The sequence below is a fragment of the Coturnix japonica genome, chromosome 3 (genome assembly GCF_054131305.1).
Source record: "Coturnix japonica strain WE chromosome 3, WE-NBRP24, whole genome shotgun sequence".
Classification (NCBI taxonomy): Eukaryota; Metazoa; Chordata; class Aves; order Galliformes; family Phasianidae; genus Coturnix; species Coturnix japonica.
In genome coordinates, this window is record NC_140665.1 from 16,761,967 (window position 1) to 16,782,986 (window position 21,020).

At 41.4% G+C, this 21,020-nt stretch overlaps 1 protein-coding gene across 9 annotated transcripts in view; it reads left to right on the forward strand.

Annotated features, from left to right (window-relative positions):
* Positions 1–21,020, forward strand: part of TTBK1 (tau tubulin kinase 1) — an 88,906-nt gene that overhangs the window by 6,734 nt on the left and 61,152 nt on the right. For 6 of the 9 annotated variants that reach the window (XM_085541110.1, XM_085541114.1, XM_085541115.1 and 3 more), the window contains exons 2-3: positions 9,047–9,205; positions 17,389–17,536. In XM_085541110.1, the coding sequence (XP_085397236.1) occupies positions 9,098–9,205; positions 17,389–17,536 (256 nt within the window). In that variant the 5' untranslated portion in view covers positions 9,047–9,097. Of the gene's footprint in view, positions 1–3,735; positions 3,999–4,746; positions 4,850–8,893; positions 8,913–9,046; positions 9,206–17,388; positions 17,537–21,020 lie in introns of those variants that run through there. The other 3 variants (XM_085541108.1, XM_085541109.1, XM_015857004.3) reach the window with 3 other exon arrangements.

A 21,020-nucleotide genomic window follows, 5' to 3' on the forward strand; every position in this document is an offset into this window, starting at 1 on the left:
AATAAGAAATTCTCAGGATCTTGTTAGCTGGCAAAACATTGGCAAATTGAAGATCAGAGTGTAAGTATGGATTATTGCAACAAATCTGCCCTGAGGAACAGATTTTGAAGTGTTGTTTTTCTTCTTTTTTTTTGTGAATGACATTCAAGAAATTCTTCTGTCAAGCACGGTGATGTGGTGTAATGTTGAGAGGGATCTGCAGCAGAATGAGAAGACACATGCCCTAGTCATAGAGTTGTTAAACTTGACAGATAAGGAAACTTATTCTCATGGTTTATGGATGAGAAATGATAATTTGCATGGGCTGGGAGAATGGAAGAGCATGGTGACAGCTGTGGACTAGATGGCATTGTTGGCACACGTGGAAGTGTCTTAACTAGGGGCAACCAGGACAAACTTGCAATAAAGAACTCTTCCATGAACTTGGTAAAACAATTTCTCCTTGGAAACTGGATCTTGCAGCAATGCAGGTGTTAATGTTATGGTTATGCAGACCATACTTGCATCTACAAGAATTTTAATAAACCTTTCTAGGATGTTCAGGCACAGAGGGAAACCAGCATGGGCCACAGCTGCTACCGGCATTGATGGTATTGTTTCCTTCATTAATATTGTCTTTAGATCAGCTACACGGGAAACAGATTCCTCTGGAATTGTAGATTGTTCAGATAACAATGAAATTTGAGCTTCCAATGTAAAAATGAGTTTTACACCCCTGGGCGCTTTCGTCTTTGAAGGGGGAAAAAAAAAGCTGCTTAGAGAACTGCTGAATGTGGTTGAGAATGTACTGGGATTTCCCAAGGGTAGGAGAAAAAGTGGGTCAGCCATGAGGACATCACCTTTGGGCAATTCACCAGCTGTCTGCAGACTAGAAAAACTGTAAGGCTGCACTTCAGAGAACGTTACTGTAGATTTGCTTAACTCAGGAGGTAGAGGAAGGTTAAACATGCTCTACTGAGTGTGCTCCATCTAAGGGAGAGATTTTTTTGTTGTCTGAAGCACAGTAGAAATAGTAGCAGGAGGGCTGCAGAGAGTTGGTTTGAGTGACTAACAGCTGGCATGATAAAATGTTTCCATCAGTCTCAGGAAATCTCTTCTGTATAATTACAAACAATCTCTGCTGTGATCAGCAGCGAGCTTGAAAAACAGGAAAAAATGTCCCACTTAGGCTCATTTAGTCTGATATGATGTAACAGTGCAGCAAGTGGCGCTTGCCTCACTTACTCTAATTTTTGTAAGATTTCAGAAGGCAACGCAAAGTCTTAGTGTTGCATCTGTAAATACATGGGGTTGGTTTGGTGTTTTTTTTTTTTTCATAGGAAGGTAGAAGCATTTGGGTTAGACATCTGTATGATCATCTAGTCCAACCACCATTATCACCATGCTCACTAAGCCACGTTCTTAAGTGCCACATCTACACATTTCTTGTAGGATTACAAACACAAGGTGCAGAGCTAAAACAGGGCACCCAAGGAGAGATTCCTGACGTGTACAGTGCCATGAGTGGAGATCCTTGGGCTGGTGGCTTGTTTTCAGACACATCAGAATCCAGATATTATAGGCGGACACTCTCACAATCTGCAGCTCAAAATCGACCCTAAGCTTCACTATTTTTAGTTTATTTAGTGTCAGCAGTTCTTGTAAAGTTAGTGTTTCATCCAAAGGTTACATGCAACTTCAGTGGTATCCATCAGTCTGACTTCTTCAATAGTAAAGATTTCTTTTTGCACAAATTGGGGTGGTCCCAGCTAGGAAGATGCTGGATGCAGACCCTTCTTCATCCTCCATCTTCCAGATGTTGAGTCCATGTGGCAAGTATAGTGTTCTGTGCTCAGGCACTTATTGTTATGCTCTTATCATCTGAATCCTCATGCCCCATCCCTGAAGGCATTCAAGGCCAGGCTGGATGTGACTCTGGGCAGCCTGGTCTAGTGGCTGGCAGTCCTGCACAGAGCAGGGGAGCTGAAACTAGATAAGCTTTGTGGGAGGATAAGCTCCCTCCTCTGCAGGGAGGAAGCAGAGGAATTGCCTTAGAGAGATGCTTTAGGGTACAAAACAGTCAATTAAACAGGCTGATCCAGGAGCAGCAGCTGAGAACATACACAGTTGTGAAGAAAAGACCTACAAGATCATCATGTCCAACCACTGATCCACCCTCACCATGCCCACTAACCATGTCCCTTGGTGCCACATCTCCACTGTTCCTGAATGCTTCCAGGGACAGGGACCGACAGCCTCCACAGCCTGTTCCAGTCTCTGTGTGATGTCTCTGCATGTTGGGTGCAGGCTGAGGTTGACCCCAGAGCCATAGAATCATAGAATGGCACTGATTGGAAGGGACATTAAAGACCATCTGGTTCCAGCCTCCAAGAAGTGTGACCTCTGGTAGCTCTTGCTTTTGTTCACATATATTTGTTCTGGCTACCTGTTTAGCATACTACTCAAGCTTTGCAAATAGCAATCAATACTGGCTCTGCAGGTAGTAGATAAGCTTAAACTCCAGTTAGTGCTCAATTTAAGCAGACTGTGATATTTGTTATGTTAGAACAGGTTAAGTTGGTTATGATGCAGGAGGGGTTTCTTGGTTTCCATTTATTTAGTTTTCTGCTTTGTTCAAAAATTGGAGCAATTTGGTTCATGGAGTTTAGAAGAAAGTAGCAAACTAATTCTCCTTTAGATAGCTGGTTTTGGCACAGAAATAACTGCTGTATCTGAGTGCTTTGTAATGTATGCTAATTCAGTCTCTGAAGGAATGTATCAGTGCATTAATGTCCAACCTTTTAGCTTGCCTGGGACACACTGAGTGAATAGGAATTGTCTTGGGCCACATCTATGAAGACTGCTCTGAAAGTAGTGCCTCCTAATTATCTCCATGAAAAACACAACCAATACAATAAGATTGTTTAGTGGAACGAATTCTCAGCTATGAAACACTATTTCTTCTTCACAGCCACCACCATTAGTTATGCATTTGGATCAGCAGTGAACAAGAGCTTGTGTGCCATACTTACAACAGTCTGCACCAGTAGAGGTGACCCACTGCTTCTGTTGCAACTGTTGATATTGGTGGGAAGGTTCAACCTCTACGGCCACCTCATCAACATCTGCCTTTATGTCAACTGGAAATGGAGTTGCAGATCAAATGAAATGGATAATTTTTACGGCACTCTCAAAACCTATTCCCAAATCCCTTTATCAAAAAGCAAAGCACGGCTGTGTATTTTTTGCTGTTCATAGGGCTGTGTTCAGCCAGTGTATCACAGTGCGCAAAACCATTTGCTATGATCAACTCACACCGCTGTGTGGTTGTTGGGAGTGATGGGTGCACACTCAGGGCCAGGCCGTTTGGTGGGGCAGGGCTGCTATGATGGCGGTGTGCAGCCATGACTTGGATGTGCCTGATCTTGTGTGTCTGGGGGCTTTGCTTTGCTTAAGGCATATGCTAATAGTTGTAAGTCACTGTGCAGACCACAGTATCTTCTCTTGGCTGTGTGAACAGGTAGCAGTAAGAGTGCTGTTAGGGGGCATCTGCTGTCACGTTACACTCTATTTAGTGCAGCCTGGGGTTAGCAGTGAGTCTAGAGCTGCCTGTCTTGATTGCAGCATTTCAGATTGTTTTTCAGTCATATTTACATCACTCCTTTGTGGTCATAAAACAGAAGCTTTTCAAAGGTGAAAAATACTCCCAGCATCTTGCAACCTTTCTTTTATATCTTTATGTATTTATTTTTACAGAACTGAAATGCTGTGAATAGCGAATCCAGAATTTCTAAGGCTGATATCCTTGCATGCCTATGAGAGGAGCGTGTCACAGAGCAGACAATAAGCCACAACTGCTGGGAGCTGAGCCTGCTGTCTGTGCAGGATTCAGTACAGCAGAGGCAGGCAATGAAGGAAGATGTGTTTGCAAGGAACAATTCAGAACTTTCGAGCTCCTGCTGTCAGACTTACCCTAACATATGACTTGTTTCAAATTGCTGTTTCAAATTCAGCAGGAGGTATGATGCATTCCAGGGCTGAAGAGCTGTTAGTTCACTGCAATGTATTTTCTTGTAATCAATTCTCTTATGTTATCGTATACCTTTCTATCCTAATAATAGAATGCTGGTGCATAGTGCAGCTTTGTTACACAGAGATTTAAAGATACATATCTTTGTTGTGTTAACACAAGGTGTTTCATTTTTATGATTAGTATTGCATGATGGAAACATAAAGTTTGTAGAACAGTGAGAGGGGATGAGTGCCTACTGTTAATCCCGCTGTTGACTGAGCCCAATTTCTGCTGCTCAGTTGCACTTGGAAGCTTTGCTGCTGTTCTTTCTTACTTCTAAGCACTCCTAATCCTTTTGTATTCTCATTCTCTGCTGCATCGGTTTCATTTTGGCCTAGTGCTTGTAAACCTTTGTCTTTGTGGGATCTTTTAAAACAATATTCATGGTGGGAACACTGAAGTTATGCTTAAATTTTCTATTTAAATATTCTATTTAAAATATTATTTTTTTTCTTCCTTTCATTCACATATTGGAAAGAAAGACTGAACTGACTTCTAGACTGCACTTTACTGGGGTTGCTGCTTTTGTTTTTCAGACTTCTGGCGTTATCTTGCATAAAAAGCCTTAGTTCATATCAACTTCATAAGATACCATTGGGATCTGCAGTTCAGGATGGGTGGCAACGCTTTGATGAGGGTTCTGGGCTACAGCAGTCTAAATAATCTTCACTTGTTCTAATTGTTTTAATTTGTAGACTTCCAATGGTGAGGATGTATCCTGAAATAGAGTGGCATGTTGTGATTCCTCAGCAGTGAGATAAAGACACTTAAGACTGTCCCAGGACCTTTAGTAAGATGGTGAGAGACAGACCTCCAGAGCTTTGTTCTGCTGTTTAATAACCACTTCGAGTCTGATGACTTTTCAACTTGGCTGTATTTTGAACGCTACTAACAAAGCATACCAAGACTGAAATGAACTAATATAGGAAAGCTGTCATATAATTAGTAGAGCTTTCTTCATGGAAGATAGCCAAGAAGATATCTGGGGTAGAGAATGAGAGCAGGTAAAGCATATAAAATATCTTACCAGAATGCTTACACCGCCTTCAGCAAACTGAACTGACGGCTTCTTAAACTAAAGGTGAAATGTTTCTATGCAGCTCTTCAGTGGATTTTTAACTGTTATTGATTTTAATGAATTTGTCAAGTCAGTTTGCAAATCTCTGCAAGCATCTGCAGTGAAGAGTTCTTCAGCCAGCAGCTTCCGTGAAGTTCCTTTTGCTTACTGTGAGCTGATCTCCCAATGAACACAGATGTGAACCAGGCAGATGTGTTTGACGTAAGGCTCTGCCTGACTGATAGGTTACAACATCAGTCATTGCACTGAAATAATTCTCATGCAGACTTTCCTTCTAATTTTACTACTGTTGCCTGTCATAGTCATGCTTTTTCTGTTGGTCTGGGTGTTCATGTCAGTTCAGTAATTGCTGCTATATTACATCAGTTTTCTTGCAAGATGCCTTAAAATTAAAGAGACTGGTTAACCACGTGTGCTGTTCACTGGAGCTGTGTAGATACAAAACAGAAGGAAAATACAGCAGAGCGGTGTGTCAGAATACTTAGTGAGGCCTGTTAAGCATGGATTTTATATATATATGTACATATATACATTTTTTAAAGACCAAGACTAAATTTATATTACACTACAGATTCTCCAGTATGGGCTGGAAGAGACAGCAGTATGCAAGAGCTGATTTCACACTTTTGGATGCTGAGGTTGGCCAAGAGACAGGATTTAGTTCTGTTATTGTCACTGTTTCTTTCTCACACCTGCTTTCATTCTGTTTCATACACTATTTCTAGGAAGCCAGTTTCACAGTGTCTTAGGCTTCCTCAGTGCTCTTCCTTCTCCTCTTGGGATATGGATACAACTGTTTCCTGGAAAATAGTACATTACCTATGGGAAGAAGACAATCTGAAAGTTTTTGTCTTCCCATCTTCCAAGTTATGTGCCTTTGCATTCTGCAGTCTCTACATCTTAAATCTGAAAGTGACAAAGATGTTTCAGAGTTCACATACTTACCACTGGAATCAGAAACATCCTTACTGGAGCTTAAGAGATCTATAATCGTTCCACCTCTGCTCCAGGTCCCCTTGACACTGCTTATCATTTAACATATGGAGGTGGTGCTCTGTGCTGTGTATTGGGTAGCGCCCCTTGACCGTCTTTCACCACCTTATTTCTGTGGCTACACCAGCAAATTCAGACCTAGCAGGGACTCAGGGCTGGCAATGGACTTGTGCTGGTCAAACAATATTTGCACTGTATTTGTTTTTTAGGTGGAATTAAAGTACTGCATAACATACATGCTCTTACCTTTGCATAGAAAGCATCAATTCTGCCCCTTTTTTGGCCCTTCCTCTGTGGTGCTTCTGGGGATCTTGATTAATGTGTGTTATATTTTTGTCATGGCTGTAGGCAGTGCTTCAACGTTACTCTGATAAACCCTCAGTCAATAAGCCTAAGCTTATTTCTGCAGTGTTAATACTGCCTCAGGATCAGATTTTTGTTATCGCCACTTTGTGCTGCTTCTGCCATCTAAAACAGTTTGAAATTTGTCTCAGGTTATAATTAAATTGTTGGTTTGTTTTTTTTGTTTGGCTGCATCACTGTGGCTGTACCGGAGCATATCAATAAACTTTGTTATGTAATTCTTTATCACCAAATGGCTGCTATTCATGGTAGTGCCCCAGGAGGATTTTATTCTGTTTCAAAGCCACTAAAGCTTTCTGGGTCTCCTTAAATGACAAACATACTGGGATTTTTTTGTGCACTTGTAACATTGATCAAGAAAAACAGAATATTCAGTACTACAGCAAGCAGTTCTGTCTTCCTAGCTATGGATACTGTCTCTCTTCTAAATGATTCTTTCACATTACTTTCCACCACTGCTTACTAGACACGCACATGTGGCATTGGTGCTTACATCATGCCCTATGCTTTTTAGGTATATTGCTTTTAACAAATGAAAGATAATGCATAACTCTGTAAAACTCCCAAACTCCTTTCTGTCTGTCTTCATTGCTACTACCAGCCCTGTGTTGTGGTGCTCCAGCTGACTCTGTACTGCCTACATGCCAGAGCTGCACTGTGCTGTGCTTGCCCTCATTAATTGATGCTGAGAGACTTTCATGTACCTGCATCTCTGTACACCTACATTAATGCACTTTTGTATTCTTGTAACGTTAAGGGTTTAGGACAGTCTATAATTAAATGTCTTTTATTTAAGTAATAACAAACAGCCAGCCCCAGGAGGGATTTTGGAGAGATTCTCTGTCTTGTACAGCCTGCAATGAGGTGTTGTGCTCTCACCTCTCAGCACGTGCTAAGCTCATAGGGATCATGGGGTGGGTCAGTTCAGCTGTTCTGGCTAGCATGGAGGAGCTTGGGAATGGCATTAGAATTACTTATTAGGAGTAAGAAAAAAATACTCTACTGCCAAACACAGTGTGTATTTTTCTTTCACTGGAGAGTTTTCCAGTTTCTTACTGCCCTCAGTAGCTGGAGGCCAAAAAAGCTGCTGCCTCATACAGTTACAGGACTCTATGGGAATTCAAAGCATTTCACAGCATCTTTTCTTCTGAAATTTGTTTACAATTCAGTTTCCTTCCTATTTCTCTTTTATCATGTTGATTATACTCTCATCATGTGTTGGATTGTGTGAACACTTCACAAAAGCCCTCTTACTGCATTACATTCTGCTGCTTGGTTCTTCCACAGTTATATTCTATTTCTAGAGCAGCGTCTTCTTGTGAGGTGCTGCATATCCTTCCATGTTTGATAAACCTCTGTGTCTTGAACTTTGTGACATATTTCTATCTGCCTCTTCCTTGTGCACATTGTGTGCTGGTCACTACCTGTCCTTCCTTCTTGGTCCTTTTATTGCTGGGGAATCTTCTCTTCTTGAGCCCATAATTTACTGGGGACTTCCTTCATTATTTTTTGTGCCTGAAGAGGTGTGGTGGTCTTTTATTCTCATTTGGTATTTATGATGTTGAACTCATTTAACTCTGCAGTCAGAGTGCTGCAGTAGCACTCATTTTTAGGAAGGGAAATGTGGAATATCTTTAGGGAAGGAAGACAGAATAGCAAAAAAAGCTTAAAGGACCATGTAGTCTGGCCTACTTCTAAAGCAAGCAAAGAATCTTAGGGAAAAAGGCAAAATGCATTAGGAAAATCTTCTATTTGTCCTGTTTCAAATTAATTTTCTTCTAGGGCAGTGGAGTTAATGTGTATCTGGAAGTCAATTTTATAGAACAATTGTAATTTAAAAAAAAAAAAAAAAGGAAACAGCTGATTTAGGTGTAGGCTACCTGGAGATCCCTATAAAAGCACGGAAAGGAGGCATGAGGTAGAATGCAAACACTATGGCAGTAAGAGATTTTTCTGTATCTCTATTTGATAATTTTTAGCAGTGCATATGCTGTGAGGAGGACTAATATATAGATGGCTGAAGCCCCTTCTAACCATCCCCATCTTCTTTGCTTGGCTGTTCATCACAGTGTCTGTAATCCTGGCTCTCTAAAAGCCCTTCTACCCTATTCAGATGCTTTTAGGCTTATTGGATGCAATTCCTGGCAAACCCTTCTGATCTGTGTTGGATGTCATCCAATGAAAACCATAAAAACTGCCCATGTTGCAGCCGCTCTCTTAAAACAAGATTTTTTTGCTGGGTAACTGTAACAGCTCTTACAGCATTTGGCATTAGGTTCTCCTTGACTTTTTGGCTGTTGTGCACAAGAGCACTGGACTCCTGCATGGTATAGCTGGTAATTGTCACCTTTTTAGTTTGTGCTGCTGACCTGAAGCATGATTGTGCCTGCCGAGTGTATGCATGGATTGAGCTCAGGTATCTGTGAGGTGAGTTAGCCTTCTTTCCTAAGAGTCTGGTTCTGATTTAGTTCTAAGCGAAAGCTGTGAGAATGTAGCATGTACTTCTGCCATAATTTGTACTAATTCTGCCATTCCTTACCCCCACCTCTTTTTTTCCTCAGATAAATGGCTCATTTAAATTGGGAGCTACTAAAATACTCTCTGGCTGGCAAATGCAGTGCCTAGCAGCAGTCATCAAGGACGAACCAAACATGAGTGGAGGAGGGGAGCAGGTCGACATCCTTCCGGCCAATTATGTGGTCAAAGATCGCTGGAAAGTGGTGAGTAGCTCTGCCTTTATGCTTCCTTTGGTGGGTCCAGAAGACCACCTCCTGCTATAGTGGTATAGAAACTTTCTTGTTCGTCCCGGGCTCCAGCGAGCAAACATGGAATGGTATAGTTTTAATGTGTTAGTAAGATACTGAAAGAAGATAGTCAGTATTGCTCTGGTGTTTATAATGTCTGGTATTTTTAGAAGACTAAAGCTGCCAGGGGTTTTTAGTTAGGATTGAACTGTTGCAGCTGTCTGAGTCATATTTTAATAAGAAATTTGGATTTCGAGTTATTCTGGCAAAGAATACTAGAAATGCGCCTATAAATAAATTGCATTACAAAAAGATAATTCAGAAGCAAATGCTTGAGGTTATAATGTAATCTACTTCAAAAGTCAGAAGTTCCATAATTAGCTTGTTGGTAAACTTTGATGTTAATTTATTCTAGCACTTTTTAAATTACATCCTCACATATTAAGAGTTCTAGGTCTTTGTAACTGTCTTCTGTAGCGTGCAAGCTGAACCGGGTACATTGAATCAGTAGCCATTTCATCTAGTGTGTGTGTTTATGGCTGCAGATCTTAATATCTGTGGCATGACTTTGCCATTTAAACTCACCTTTTTGTGTTCCTTACTGCTGTCGTATCTGTGTCAGGAATGTTCTACTGGGTGATGTAGGAGGATGTACTTCCTCTTACATGCAAGGCTTTCTCTCTAATGCTAGAGTGAGGTCCCTGGGAGTGAATGGGGGGAAGTAGCATTATATTATCACCTCAGACAAAGAAAGGAGAATATAACGTTATACTAAATGTTAATTCAAATCACATCTGTGCCATTGTGTCCATTTCTGACTTGAATTACTGGCAGTGTTTGAACCATTACACTTACAGCACAAAACTCCCTAGTTTGAACTGCAGGTGGTTTGTAGTAGTAGCACTAAGGAGTTTCTCTGTGCTGTCCAGATGTGGCACAGCTGCCTCCTGGGTTTTGCAATGAGTTGTGAATAGCAGAGGACTAAAGAAACTCTGAACTGGGCTTCAGTTGAGGATAGGTTATTTTCAACAGCGCACTGCAGATAAGGTATCATCCTTTTGTTAGTGTTACCTCTTGCCTGTATCTCTTTGTTGCTCTTTAGGAGTTACACTTTGTGTTGTTCCTGTTACTCCTCCATTGCCTACCTCTCTTCATCATGGTGTTTTGCTACTGGTTTCTCCACAGCATTCACATTCCTGTCTGGCTTATCCCCTAACAACCTATTTATTTTTAAGCAACTCAAACTGCTCCTCAATCTCTGTGCTTCCTGAGAGCAGATGGAGGATCTCTATTTTCTCTGCAATTAGATATCAAAACAGAGACACCCCCCACCCTTCCCCAAAGCTTTCCGGTTCAAATGCAGGGAAGCCTTGCTGTGCTCTTGCAGCTTTTGGCTGGAGCATGTACATTTGTTTTGGAATGCTGATGTATGTACAGGCCAACTGACGTATAGGATTTGAAACTTGTTCCATGCTTGTTGACTTCTCAGGAAATGCTGTTCGCAGCCTTTAGCCAACCATCCCTGCACAAACTGAGATGTCTCAGACCTTACAACTTGATCACATTGGTGCATGTTCTTTGCAAAGCTGCCGTTAGATACAGTTCTGATGCCAGCTGTTGCTTTGAGTATATTGATGCAGATACTCTTGCCCTTTCCTCTGGACACAAGCTTGTTTGGGCTTGTGCTGTCCCTACAGTTCATCAAACCTCAAGGTTCTATTTCATGGCTGGAAGGGCCAAAAGTTCTCCTGCAAATCATTATATTGTGTGTGTGTGTATGTGTGTATGCGTGTGTCTGTTTTGTTTGTTTTTCTTTCACAATCCAGACTGAGTAACTTTGTTCATGGATGCTGCAGGACTCTTTAGAAGCCCCAGATATGTCCAGTTATGCTCATAGTGAAACATTTCAAACTGATTTTGAATTTGTGTAGTCTCTAAGCGTGGGATTCAGTGGCTTCATTATTGCATGATTGTGTGAGCCTGGGGACAGATAGAAACTCTACCAACTACTCTATCTCAGAAAATAGGAAACATGCAGGTATACCGCCAGCTAACTAACAACTAACTCCAAGTGGAGTAACTGCCCTTTGTATTTTGTGGTGTTAGCTCATAGTGTTCTTAAATACTGCAGTGAGATCATTACTCTGCTTGAAGTCTCTGAGAGATTGCGTTATTTGCTTAAGGGCAAAAATAGCACTGAGAAATGCCAGGTTCTGATGCCTGGTTCCATCCATGGTATTTTGCTTTGTGTTAACTCAGTTGTGTTGTGATCCCTCACTGCATGGTCATTGCTGGTCCCCTCAAGAGTATATGCCCCTTAGATAGGTCTTGTGTGCCATCCCCTTGTGTGCCAGCTGTTGGCATGTGACCAGTCACAACCAGGAGCTGTATGGGACTCAGAGTAGTCTGACAGAAATATAATTATACCGCTGTTGGCCCAAGGGATTGGGCACAATAGGAGCAAGTTACAGATAAAAAGGGGGGGTGCTTCTTAAGCAGGTGCATTTTAATGGTAGCTTTTTTTTGCTTTTTTTCTCATGGGTGTTTCTGAATTTAATACGTAGCATGCAACCTGGACAGGAGAGCTTTGCTGTGAAGTAGTGGATCCTACTCAAGCAGGTGTGTGGGATATTTATGTGGCACTGGGGCTGAAATGCCAGAAGGCTTTTTGTGTAATTTGTTCTCCCATTGTGACTATCTCTGGCTGGGCACCTGCTTGAACCTTGTACTTCTTAACACTGGCATACTTCCAATATTGAGCCAAATTCTTATTTTAGACTGGTTTAATGTATTCCTTGAATTCCTTTCCTCCTCTCTTCCTATATGCTTGGTGACAAATTTTGACAAATGAAGATGTTAGTTCTCTGCAGTTAGCTTGGCTAACTGTAAGTAAAAGTAAGTAAAACTTGGCTTTCTGACAATGATTTGTTGTTATTTTTGGAGAAAGGAATGGACAGGGAGTACTTGTGCCTTTCATCAAAACTTTTGGACTTGAACAAGCAGTCTTTTGAGTCATCCTTCTTTACCTGCAGATCTTTTAACTAGGTGAAATTTGAATGGTACTAGAACCATGCAACTCTTCCATGGAACTCATGCACCACAGGATGACTTGATCCACATGTGCTCTTTCTGATATGTAGTGCTGCACTCAAGGATGGGAACTAAAACATGGCTTGTATGTGCTTCAGACTAGGTCTAGGTGTTAAGTCTGAATGGATGCATCTCTTCATCAGAATTTGACTAGTTGAATTCTTGAATGGCTTCTCAGTTTGGGCATGTTTTATCTGTGTTAGTTATCCTTTGAGATCAGTGCAACTCCAAGGTGAGTAGACTCTGAGAGTTTAGTGAATGTCAGTCTATTATTTCTCACTTCTCATTAAATCAGATGAAGCCTGCTTGACATTTCTAGACGAGTTGGCCTGTTGAGGTGGGCTATAATTGTTGCAGACCTGACCACAGAAGTGTTCCTAGGAGGTAGTTGCAGTAGTTACTGTTTGCCCTTGGCAGCATTTGAAGCCTGTGGGTGACTGCCTTGTCCCTGGCTGAGTTCACTGGCCTTAAGTTTGGTCCTCCTCTCTGTCTTAAGAGCTCGTGTTCTGCTTCCTGACCTTGCCACTGACTGAATATCTCCTTTCCTGGGAAGATCTTATCCGTATATAATATCCTTGGAAGGCAGACTTTGATTAGAGCAGTGATGTTTTATTTGCTTGCTAGATAAAAGATGAAATTAGTAATTAAAGGCTATTTTTGGTTGCTGGGAGGCAGGGGGAGGGGGCGGGGGTTGGAGGGTTGCCTTGTTTTTCTGACCTGTCTCTGTGAAACAGTGCAGTTTTCCGTTTTCCCAGTGGACCTGTGCTTTTTTCCTGCCAGAGTACTGTTTTCTGCTTAGTGGGAGGGTTTTCTTTTCTTTTTTTCCTCCCCCAGGTTCTGAAGGATTCTGTTGCAAAAGTCTGTTCTGGATAAATCCAAAATGTTAAGGATATTTAAAGGAGACTTCAAAGGGAATAGTCTATGTTTTGTATAACTGCTGATATGTCCAGAGGGGCTTTAGATATTGGTGTGCTGCACTGGGGCATAGCAGTTTTGTATTGGTAGTCCTGAGATAAAGCCCAGTCTAGGGGATTCCTGGAACCCTCACATCAGAGCTCGCTACACCAAGCAGTCCTCAGAATCACAAAGAATCACAGAATGGCCCGGGTTGGAAGGGACCTCAAGGATCATAAATTTCTAACCCCCCTGCCAGGCAGGGCCACCAACCTCCCCATTTACTAGACCATACTGCCCAGGTCCCCATCCAACCTGGCCTTGAATACCTCCAGAGATGGGGCATCCACAGCCTCTCTTGGCAGCCTGTTCCAACACCTCACCACTCTCATAGTAAAGAACTTCTACCTGACATCCAACCTAAATCTTCCCTCCTTCAACTTAAAATCATTTCCCCTTGTCCTGCTGTTATCCACCCTTTCAAACAGTTTACTCCTCTCCTGGATATAGGTTTCCTTCAGGTACTGAAAGGCTGCAATGAGGTCACTCTGCAGCCTTCTTTTCTCCAGGCTGAACAAGCCAGGCTCCCTCAGTCTGTCTTTGCAGGGGAGGTGCTCCAGCCCCCTAATCATCTTCATGGCCCTCCTCTGGACCCTCTCCAACAGCTCTCTGTCTTTCTTGTACTGAGGGCTCCACACCTGGACACAGTACTCCAGATGGGGCCTCACAAGAGCAGAGTAGAGAGGGACAATCACCTCCCTGTCTCTGCTGGCCACCCCTCTCCTGATGGAGCCCAGGATACCAGTTGCTTTCCGAGCTGCAAGAGCACACCGCAGGCTCATGTTAAGTTTCTCATCGATCAGGACCCCCAGGTCCTTCTCTGCAGGGCTGAGTCCAGTAAAATGCAGTCCGGTAGAATGGCTTTTTGGTAACAACTTACTCCAAGGGCTTGGTGTGTCATGAAGACTAGAAAATGGAAGAAGTGCTGCAATGAACTATATGGTGATGTGGCCACTGGTGGCATACTGAAAGGACCATAAGCATGTCTGAAATGCAACTGATTTAGCTGTCTATGTGAGAGTCAAAATAGATACCTGTATTTGATCAGATGAGTTGTTCACTCAGCTCCTCAGATGTGGACACCTGGCTTCCATATGGGCTCTTGCATTTAGGTAGAAAGAATCTTGATACTGACCTCAGCCTAAAGAGTAGATGGTCTGATGGAAGGTAGGAAAAGATGAGATGAGACTATTCCCTGGGAAGTAAGGAATGGGCTGGGTGATTCATGGTAAACTGTTATGTCATTTTCATTAGGTGATCCCTTCTCTTTCTAGAGTTTGCACCTAACAGTTTCCCTATTTGTTTTCTTGAATGGTATAAGCCCATCTCTCATTTGTGTCCAGCAGAAAGCTGTGTAGAATTTACCTTAAGACAGTGAATTCCCACAGAGTATCCAAGCAACAAGGAGATAATGGTGTGGGAGCTCCTGACCTCAGCTAATGTCTTCAGCTGCAATATAACAACTTGCTCACTAACAGATAGAAGGAAATGGCTTCTGATTGCCTGTGGATGTTACTGAAAGACCAAGGAGGTTGGCAGTACTGGAAATGATGAACAGGACCATCTGGTGTGCTGGGAAAAGTATGCTAGAGAATAATTTCCATAAAAGAGTGACTAGAATGTGTGTTTAAAATCAATTTTCTGATTCAGAAGAAACTGTCTTGATCTCATGCCATTTTACATTTGTTGCTCTATAGGCTTACATGCATCCTTTAATTCAGTTGTTTTCCCAGGTGAGCAATCTTAATACCTGAACCTTTCTTGCTCAGCCTGCTTTTCTGATACACACTTTCTTTTGTTTCTTCTGAGGTAGCAGTCCTAGGCTTTCTAGTCTGTCCGTCCTTCGTTTTCCAGGCTCACACTTATTCTCTTAATCTTTAAGTGAACCACTTCTACCTCTTTGAGAGCCTCTAACAGCAAAGTGCTCAGTACTGTGCATTGTACACAAGACCTTCCTATAGATCCTTACAGTGTTGCTATCCTAATTGTATTACTGTGCAGTTCCATTCACATTGTAGTAGCTTTGCATTTTGACAACTCTGTTGGACATGAGAACTGTCCATGTTGAGGCCAGCGAATGGAAAATGATCTTTGTGTATTGGCTCAGGGATATTTCTTCTAAAATCAATTGATTGAATTTCCAACTTGGTAAGACTTTTGGGTAGCCTATGTTTCCTCTTCAATCCTACTGTGTTGTATTTATTGCTGATGACTCTTGTTTACAATGGCGTGTATTTTCTCACTGAGACTTCTTCCATCTTCCTTCAATGTCCTCAAGTTCCAAGTAAACTTTTTGCCATCTTCAGCTTTTGCTATCCCTTTCCTCAACTTCTTTGTCATTAATATGCCAGGGAATGGAAGATCCCCTGTACTGAACATTGAGATAGTAGCTGACATGCTACAGTGCTGAATGTAGCATTGTTTTGATTGAAAGATTTTTAATAGCCAGCTCACTTAGCATGAATTTCTAAGAAGAAGTAGAGCTGCACTATAATAATTTATGAATATGTTCTGACCTATTTATTGGGATGTTTACTGTTTGAATATGCCAGTGTAGCTCAGTATGATGTTGTGACGAAAAATAACAAGGGAAAAGAGAAGAAGAATGGCTCTGGATAGCAACTCTCAAAAGGTTATCCAGAAATAACTTCAGAGATGGTACTCAGGGTGTTAATCCTGAAAGCATTACGATCTCTTGTTCCAGCTACCGTGCAGAAGTGTTTCTCTTCACCTGGGGGCCAGGAAAGCAAGTGGTTTTAGTCATCTTAAGAAGAAAAAACCTGCCCTTGAAAGGCTGGAACTTTTGTTTATCAAACTAAACAGATGCACAGGACAGGCCCTATGGTGCAGAAAACATCCAAACATAATTTAAACTTCAGCAAACACTGTGTGAGATACATGTTTGAGTGTCTGGCTGATTTAAGCTGCTTTTTCTCTTCAAATGTTACTGCTGCCTTTGGAAATGAGCAGTCCTCGGGGCTTCCAGAGCAGCTGCGAACAGAGGACATGCAGAATGCTGAAGGGCTGCAATGAATAAGTGCTAAGCAGATCAAATGAGCTCTGGTCTAGCTCTGCTGTAAACTTGAACTTGGTCTTGTGCAACATAGTGTGCTTTTAACACTTAAGATAAACAGAAATTAAAAAAATAATAATAAAGAAGTAAAGAAATTGTTCTGGCAAAGACATTGACATTTGCAACACTTCAGGAGTCTGCCTTGCATACATATGTATATCTATATGTACATATGCTTTCAAGTCTCAGCAGAGGGAAAATCAAGGAATCACTTTCCAAGAAAGGCTCAGCTTGTGCTCTGAGTGGATGAGTCCTCTAGAACAAGCAAATATCCAACATACTGTAGATGCGTATCAGATATGCTGAAGCCTGGGCATCTTTAGCTTTCAGTTTCTTTAGCTTCCAGGTAGGGAGACAGTAGTATTGTGATGCAGTGTTTAATTTTGCTTAGAGATACAAAAAGCTTCATTTGACGTAGTTTAAAAAATAATAACAAATACAGATTGAGAATCAGAATGGAGCAGTACCTGTGGCTTATGCAGAACTGCTTTGAGTTAGTGCAGTTGTCAGTTCTCAGAATATGGCACTGAAATAGCCTCACTAACAGAGCAGGTCAGACATCTGAATACTTGCAGTGGTATTTAAAATCTTGTGAATGAGGTTCAAACTTTATTTTATTTATTACTTGCAAGCCACTGTGGTTGTGTTTTACTGCAGATCTATGTGCAGAGGATGAATGACAGTTTTTATCTGTCACATTCTGCACAGTCATTCTGCTATCACCTTAAAGGCTCTTTCCTTTGATTTGTTGGCTAGAACATTATTGGCGTAATAGGCGTTATCATTTTCTTTTGAATGTATCACGTGTCATCACTTGCAGAGCTTGTTTTTTGTTGTGCAGCAAAGAATTTATACATAGCACAGTCAAGTGGGCAGCTGGACTTCTGCCTAACTGTGCACTGAAGTGATTCAAGCACAGCACAGACTGGGAGCTGAATTTGTTCCTGCCTGTGCACTAAAGGAGCTAGTGCCTGGCTCTGTGAGAGACAATTTGTTGCCATCTCTCTTGTGCATTGTACCAAATCTCCTTGTACTTTTCTAGTTGAAGAAAATCGGTGGTGGAGGCTTTGGGGAGATTTATGAGGCAATGGATCTGCTTACCCGGGAGAATGTGGCCTTGAAGGTGGAATCAGCTCAGCAACCCAAGCAAGTTCTCAAGATGGAAGTGGCTGTGCTGAAGAAGCTGCAAGGTAAGACAAGAAAGCTCTTTGAACTCAAAGGTAAAGGTCACTGTGCATGTTAACTAATATATTCCAGAACTGCAAACGTTTTTCATAAATTTCTCTTCATCTCTTGTATGGGAACCATGAGGTTGTGGTCTGAACCGATGACTGAGTACGTGGTGAGAGGGTTTGGCCAGCCCTGGGTGCACAGCAATGAGCAATTCACCTGTGTGACTGGAAGGAGTGAACCCTGGGTTCACCCCACCCTAACCTCATTTAAGGGCTGGCGGCCAAGAAGGAAGCATCTCTACTTGGAGATGGCCTCCTTTGGGAGTTTTCTAGTGAGCACTTATTCTCCAAAAGAGGTAAGCTATTCCTCCTTCACTACCAGACTGTGACCAATGCCTTTCTTGGGTAATCTGAAAGTTAGACAGTGGTGGCTATATACTCTGCCCTATACCATACAAATCTGCAATGTTATGTTAGATGATTCAGCTCAGAAAATCACTACTTTTTGCAGAACATCCAATTCAAATGGGTTCCAACTATAGGGGCTGGTTTTGTTTGCTAAGTTAAAATAACAGTGGGGAGACTAAAATTCAGTTATTGATACACTAGTCTGTTTAGATGATCTGTTTAGTGATACTGTTTGATAATACTGATTAAAGCAAGTGGTGTCCAAGAAATAAGGTTAGATGTTTGCTCTCAAAGAATGGAACAGCAGTTGTGTATAAAACACTGTGTGCGTGAAGGAATCTCCATGTAAAGTGGCTGAATAGTAGATAAGTGCAAAAAGTGCAGCAGTTGCTCTTGGTTGAGGATGTAGTGAGACATCTACTAGAAACTGACAGCTGGAGGAGGATGGAAACAATTTCCAGATCTGCCCTTGAGGAGCTGAGAACTGCTGTTTGCAAAAGTGCAGTTGTACTGATTTCTTGGTGAAGGCAAAGAGATACTGGCAGATACAGTTTTAATGAAAGGATGTTTTCTTTGGCAGGACTCACACTTGAGCTGGAGAATTGTCTTCTCATGAGACTGTGAGCTGTATACTTGTCACTAAGTCTCATGCTGCGGAGGTATTGTGACCCTATGTCAGTGTCTGTACATGTGCCCCTGTACAAAATCACCAGGGCTGACTGGAGTAGAGGGTGAGACTTTTACAGGTCTTATCAAATATGGGTTGATGTCTGTGTCACATTGACTCCATAGTAACTCGCATTAGTTTTGCATAGTTGAGCTTTTATAGGATGAGGATTGATTAAAGCCTTTTTGGAATGCACTGTGTTATAGCAGATATGTAGATAGATAATAGATCTGTGCTTGGTTAAGGGAATGAAAACAAAGAAGAAATCAACCCAGATCATTAAGAGATTATTGCTGTTGATATCTGAAAGGTCTGGATATGCAGAGGCTCCTGGGGAGCAGCAGAGTAGGTGGCTGAGTTCTGAAAGCAGCATAATGAGGATGTGCAAAGCAGAGATTTAGATTTTTGCATTTGGTTGTATGCTTGGAAGTGCTCTGAAGTGAGTGAGGGGTGTGACCATGTAGAACAGCTTGTTATTGGAATAATGAGAGAGGATGCTATTATGCTGGCTAATGTCAATGCATACTATATCCAGAGCAGAGAATGCTTGAAAAGCATGGCCTGAAAATACTAAATCGGAGCTAGCGTCATAAAATGTTCAGGGAATTGACTAACACATTTACTTTTCCATCAGCATTTGTTGTTGAAAATAGCAAGTGCTTGAAAAGCAGCCAGAGTCGTACGCAGTATGATCTTGGTAATTTAAGGGTGGGAACAGGAAACTGGGAAAGTTCACTGGCAAAGCAATTAGCAAATATTAAGGAACAAAAAACCCCAGAAGCAGTTCATCTGACTGTGCATCAGCCATCCAGCATTTAAGAATGACAAATTACTTCATCCGTATTTGTACAAATCAAGCCGCTCTGTGAAAAATATAACTTTTTTTGGTTCAAGGCTAATCCCTAAATGCTTTACTGAAATACATTATAAAGTTACAATAGGAAATAAGGTGAAGAGATTTGGGTATCACATATTGTGTATGTTTTCACAGTGAGCTGTTGAGGAGAAGTGTGAAATCTTTCAGAAAAGGAGGCACTGACTTTAGGCAAACAATTGGTGGAAGGGAGTGAGATCATGATGGTGATGTTACCATAGATGAAAAGCAAGGGGAAAGCCCTGTAGAGTCATTCTGTTCTGATCTGAATTGATTCAATTTTTCTAGCTGTACAAGACCTTTTCTTCATTTTTTTTTAGGTGCATCGTCTTTGCCAAAGATAAAATCCTTTTTGGTTTTTGTTGCTACTTGCAGGGATCATGGATCACCCTTACTTTCCAAGCCCTCATACTGTCTGTGAGGTACCAGCAATAGTACCCTTTTAGGCTCTGGATGAAACGTGATTAAAAAACTATCTGGATCCTCACCACAGGGTGGTATTCCAGCAGTCATAGCTGATTGCAGAATCAACTGCCACAAAACTAAAACATCTGACTTATCTTGTTACTCAGTCTGGCTGTGTGTTTGCACATTGTCTGCTGTAGGTGAAGTTCTTTGCTGTTAATCTGTGCCAGGAGTCACTTGACATTTCTGTTGGGCTTCATTATCACTGGCTGATCTGTCCCTTGATGGTTAAAGGAAAAAGCAGGACTAAGTTTATTCAGAGGATCAGAAAGCTTCTCTTGAGGAAGGCTGCCATGCAGTTCTGAGCTAGTGAGTGTTATGGAGAGCTAGGAGCCACATCAGCAATGGTAGATTTTTACAGTAATAGACTTCTGTAAGTGGTGTAAAGCAATAAGAAATAAGAATGTAATTTATAAGCATAGAGATAATAAAGTAATAGTTTAAAAAATAAATAAATACAAAAAGATCCTATTTTTCTTAAGGCCGTTAATTGGGAATTACCCTGTAAGTTATGAAAATCTTGCCTGTAATAAATTCAGGAGCTGTTTCAGGAACTGTTTGCACAGTTCCTGAAACTGAAAGTTCATCTGCACAGGGAATTTCTGCACAAATGCAGCTTCTCTATTAGAAGAGTACTATTTCAGTGCCAAGCCCTTCTTTTATTACTTTAATCACTACGGTTACATTATTTTCATGTGAGATAATTATATACAATTGTGCCACTTGCAAATGGCTTTAACCTCAGGTTTTGTCTACTTTGCAATCAAGTATTTTGAAACCAAGTCTAAACTGTATTGTCAAAGTACTTCTTGCAGATGGAGCTTGCCTCCAGTATAGAAGGTTCTTGATCTACCTTTGTTTGGCTGTGTAGGTAAGGCTTTAGATCATATACATTAAAAAGGAATAGAAATAAGATCTTTATGGCTAAGTGAACTCAAACTTACTTGTCCAGAGAACAAGGGCTTTGTCAGGATTATCTGTGTCTACATTAGTGGGAAGTATAATATGAGCAGATCAGTAAATGATAGCAGTTTCTGAGAGCCTATGCATCTTCATTGTATATGACCTGAGGACTTTTACACATAAAC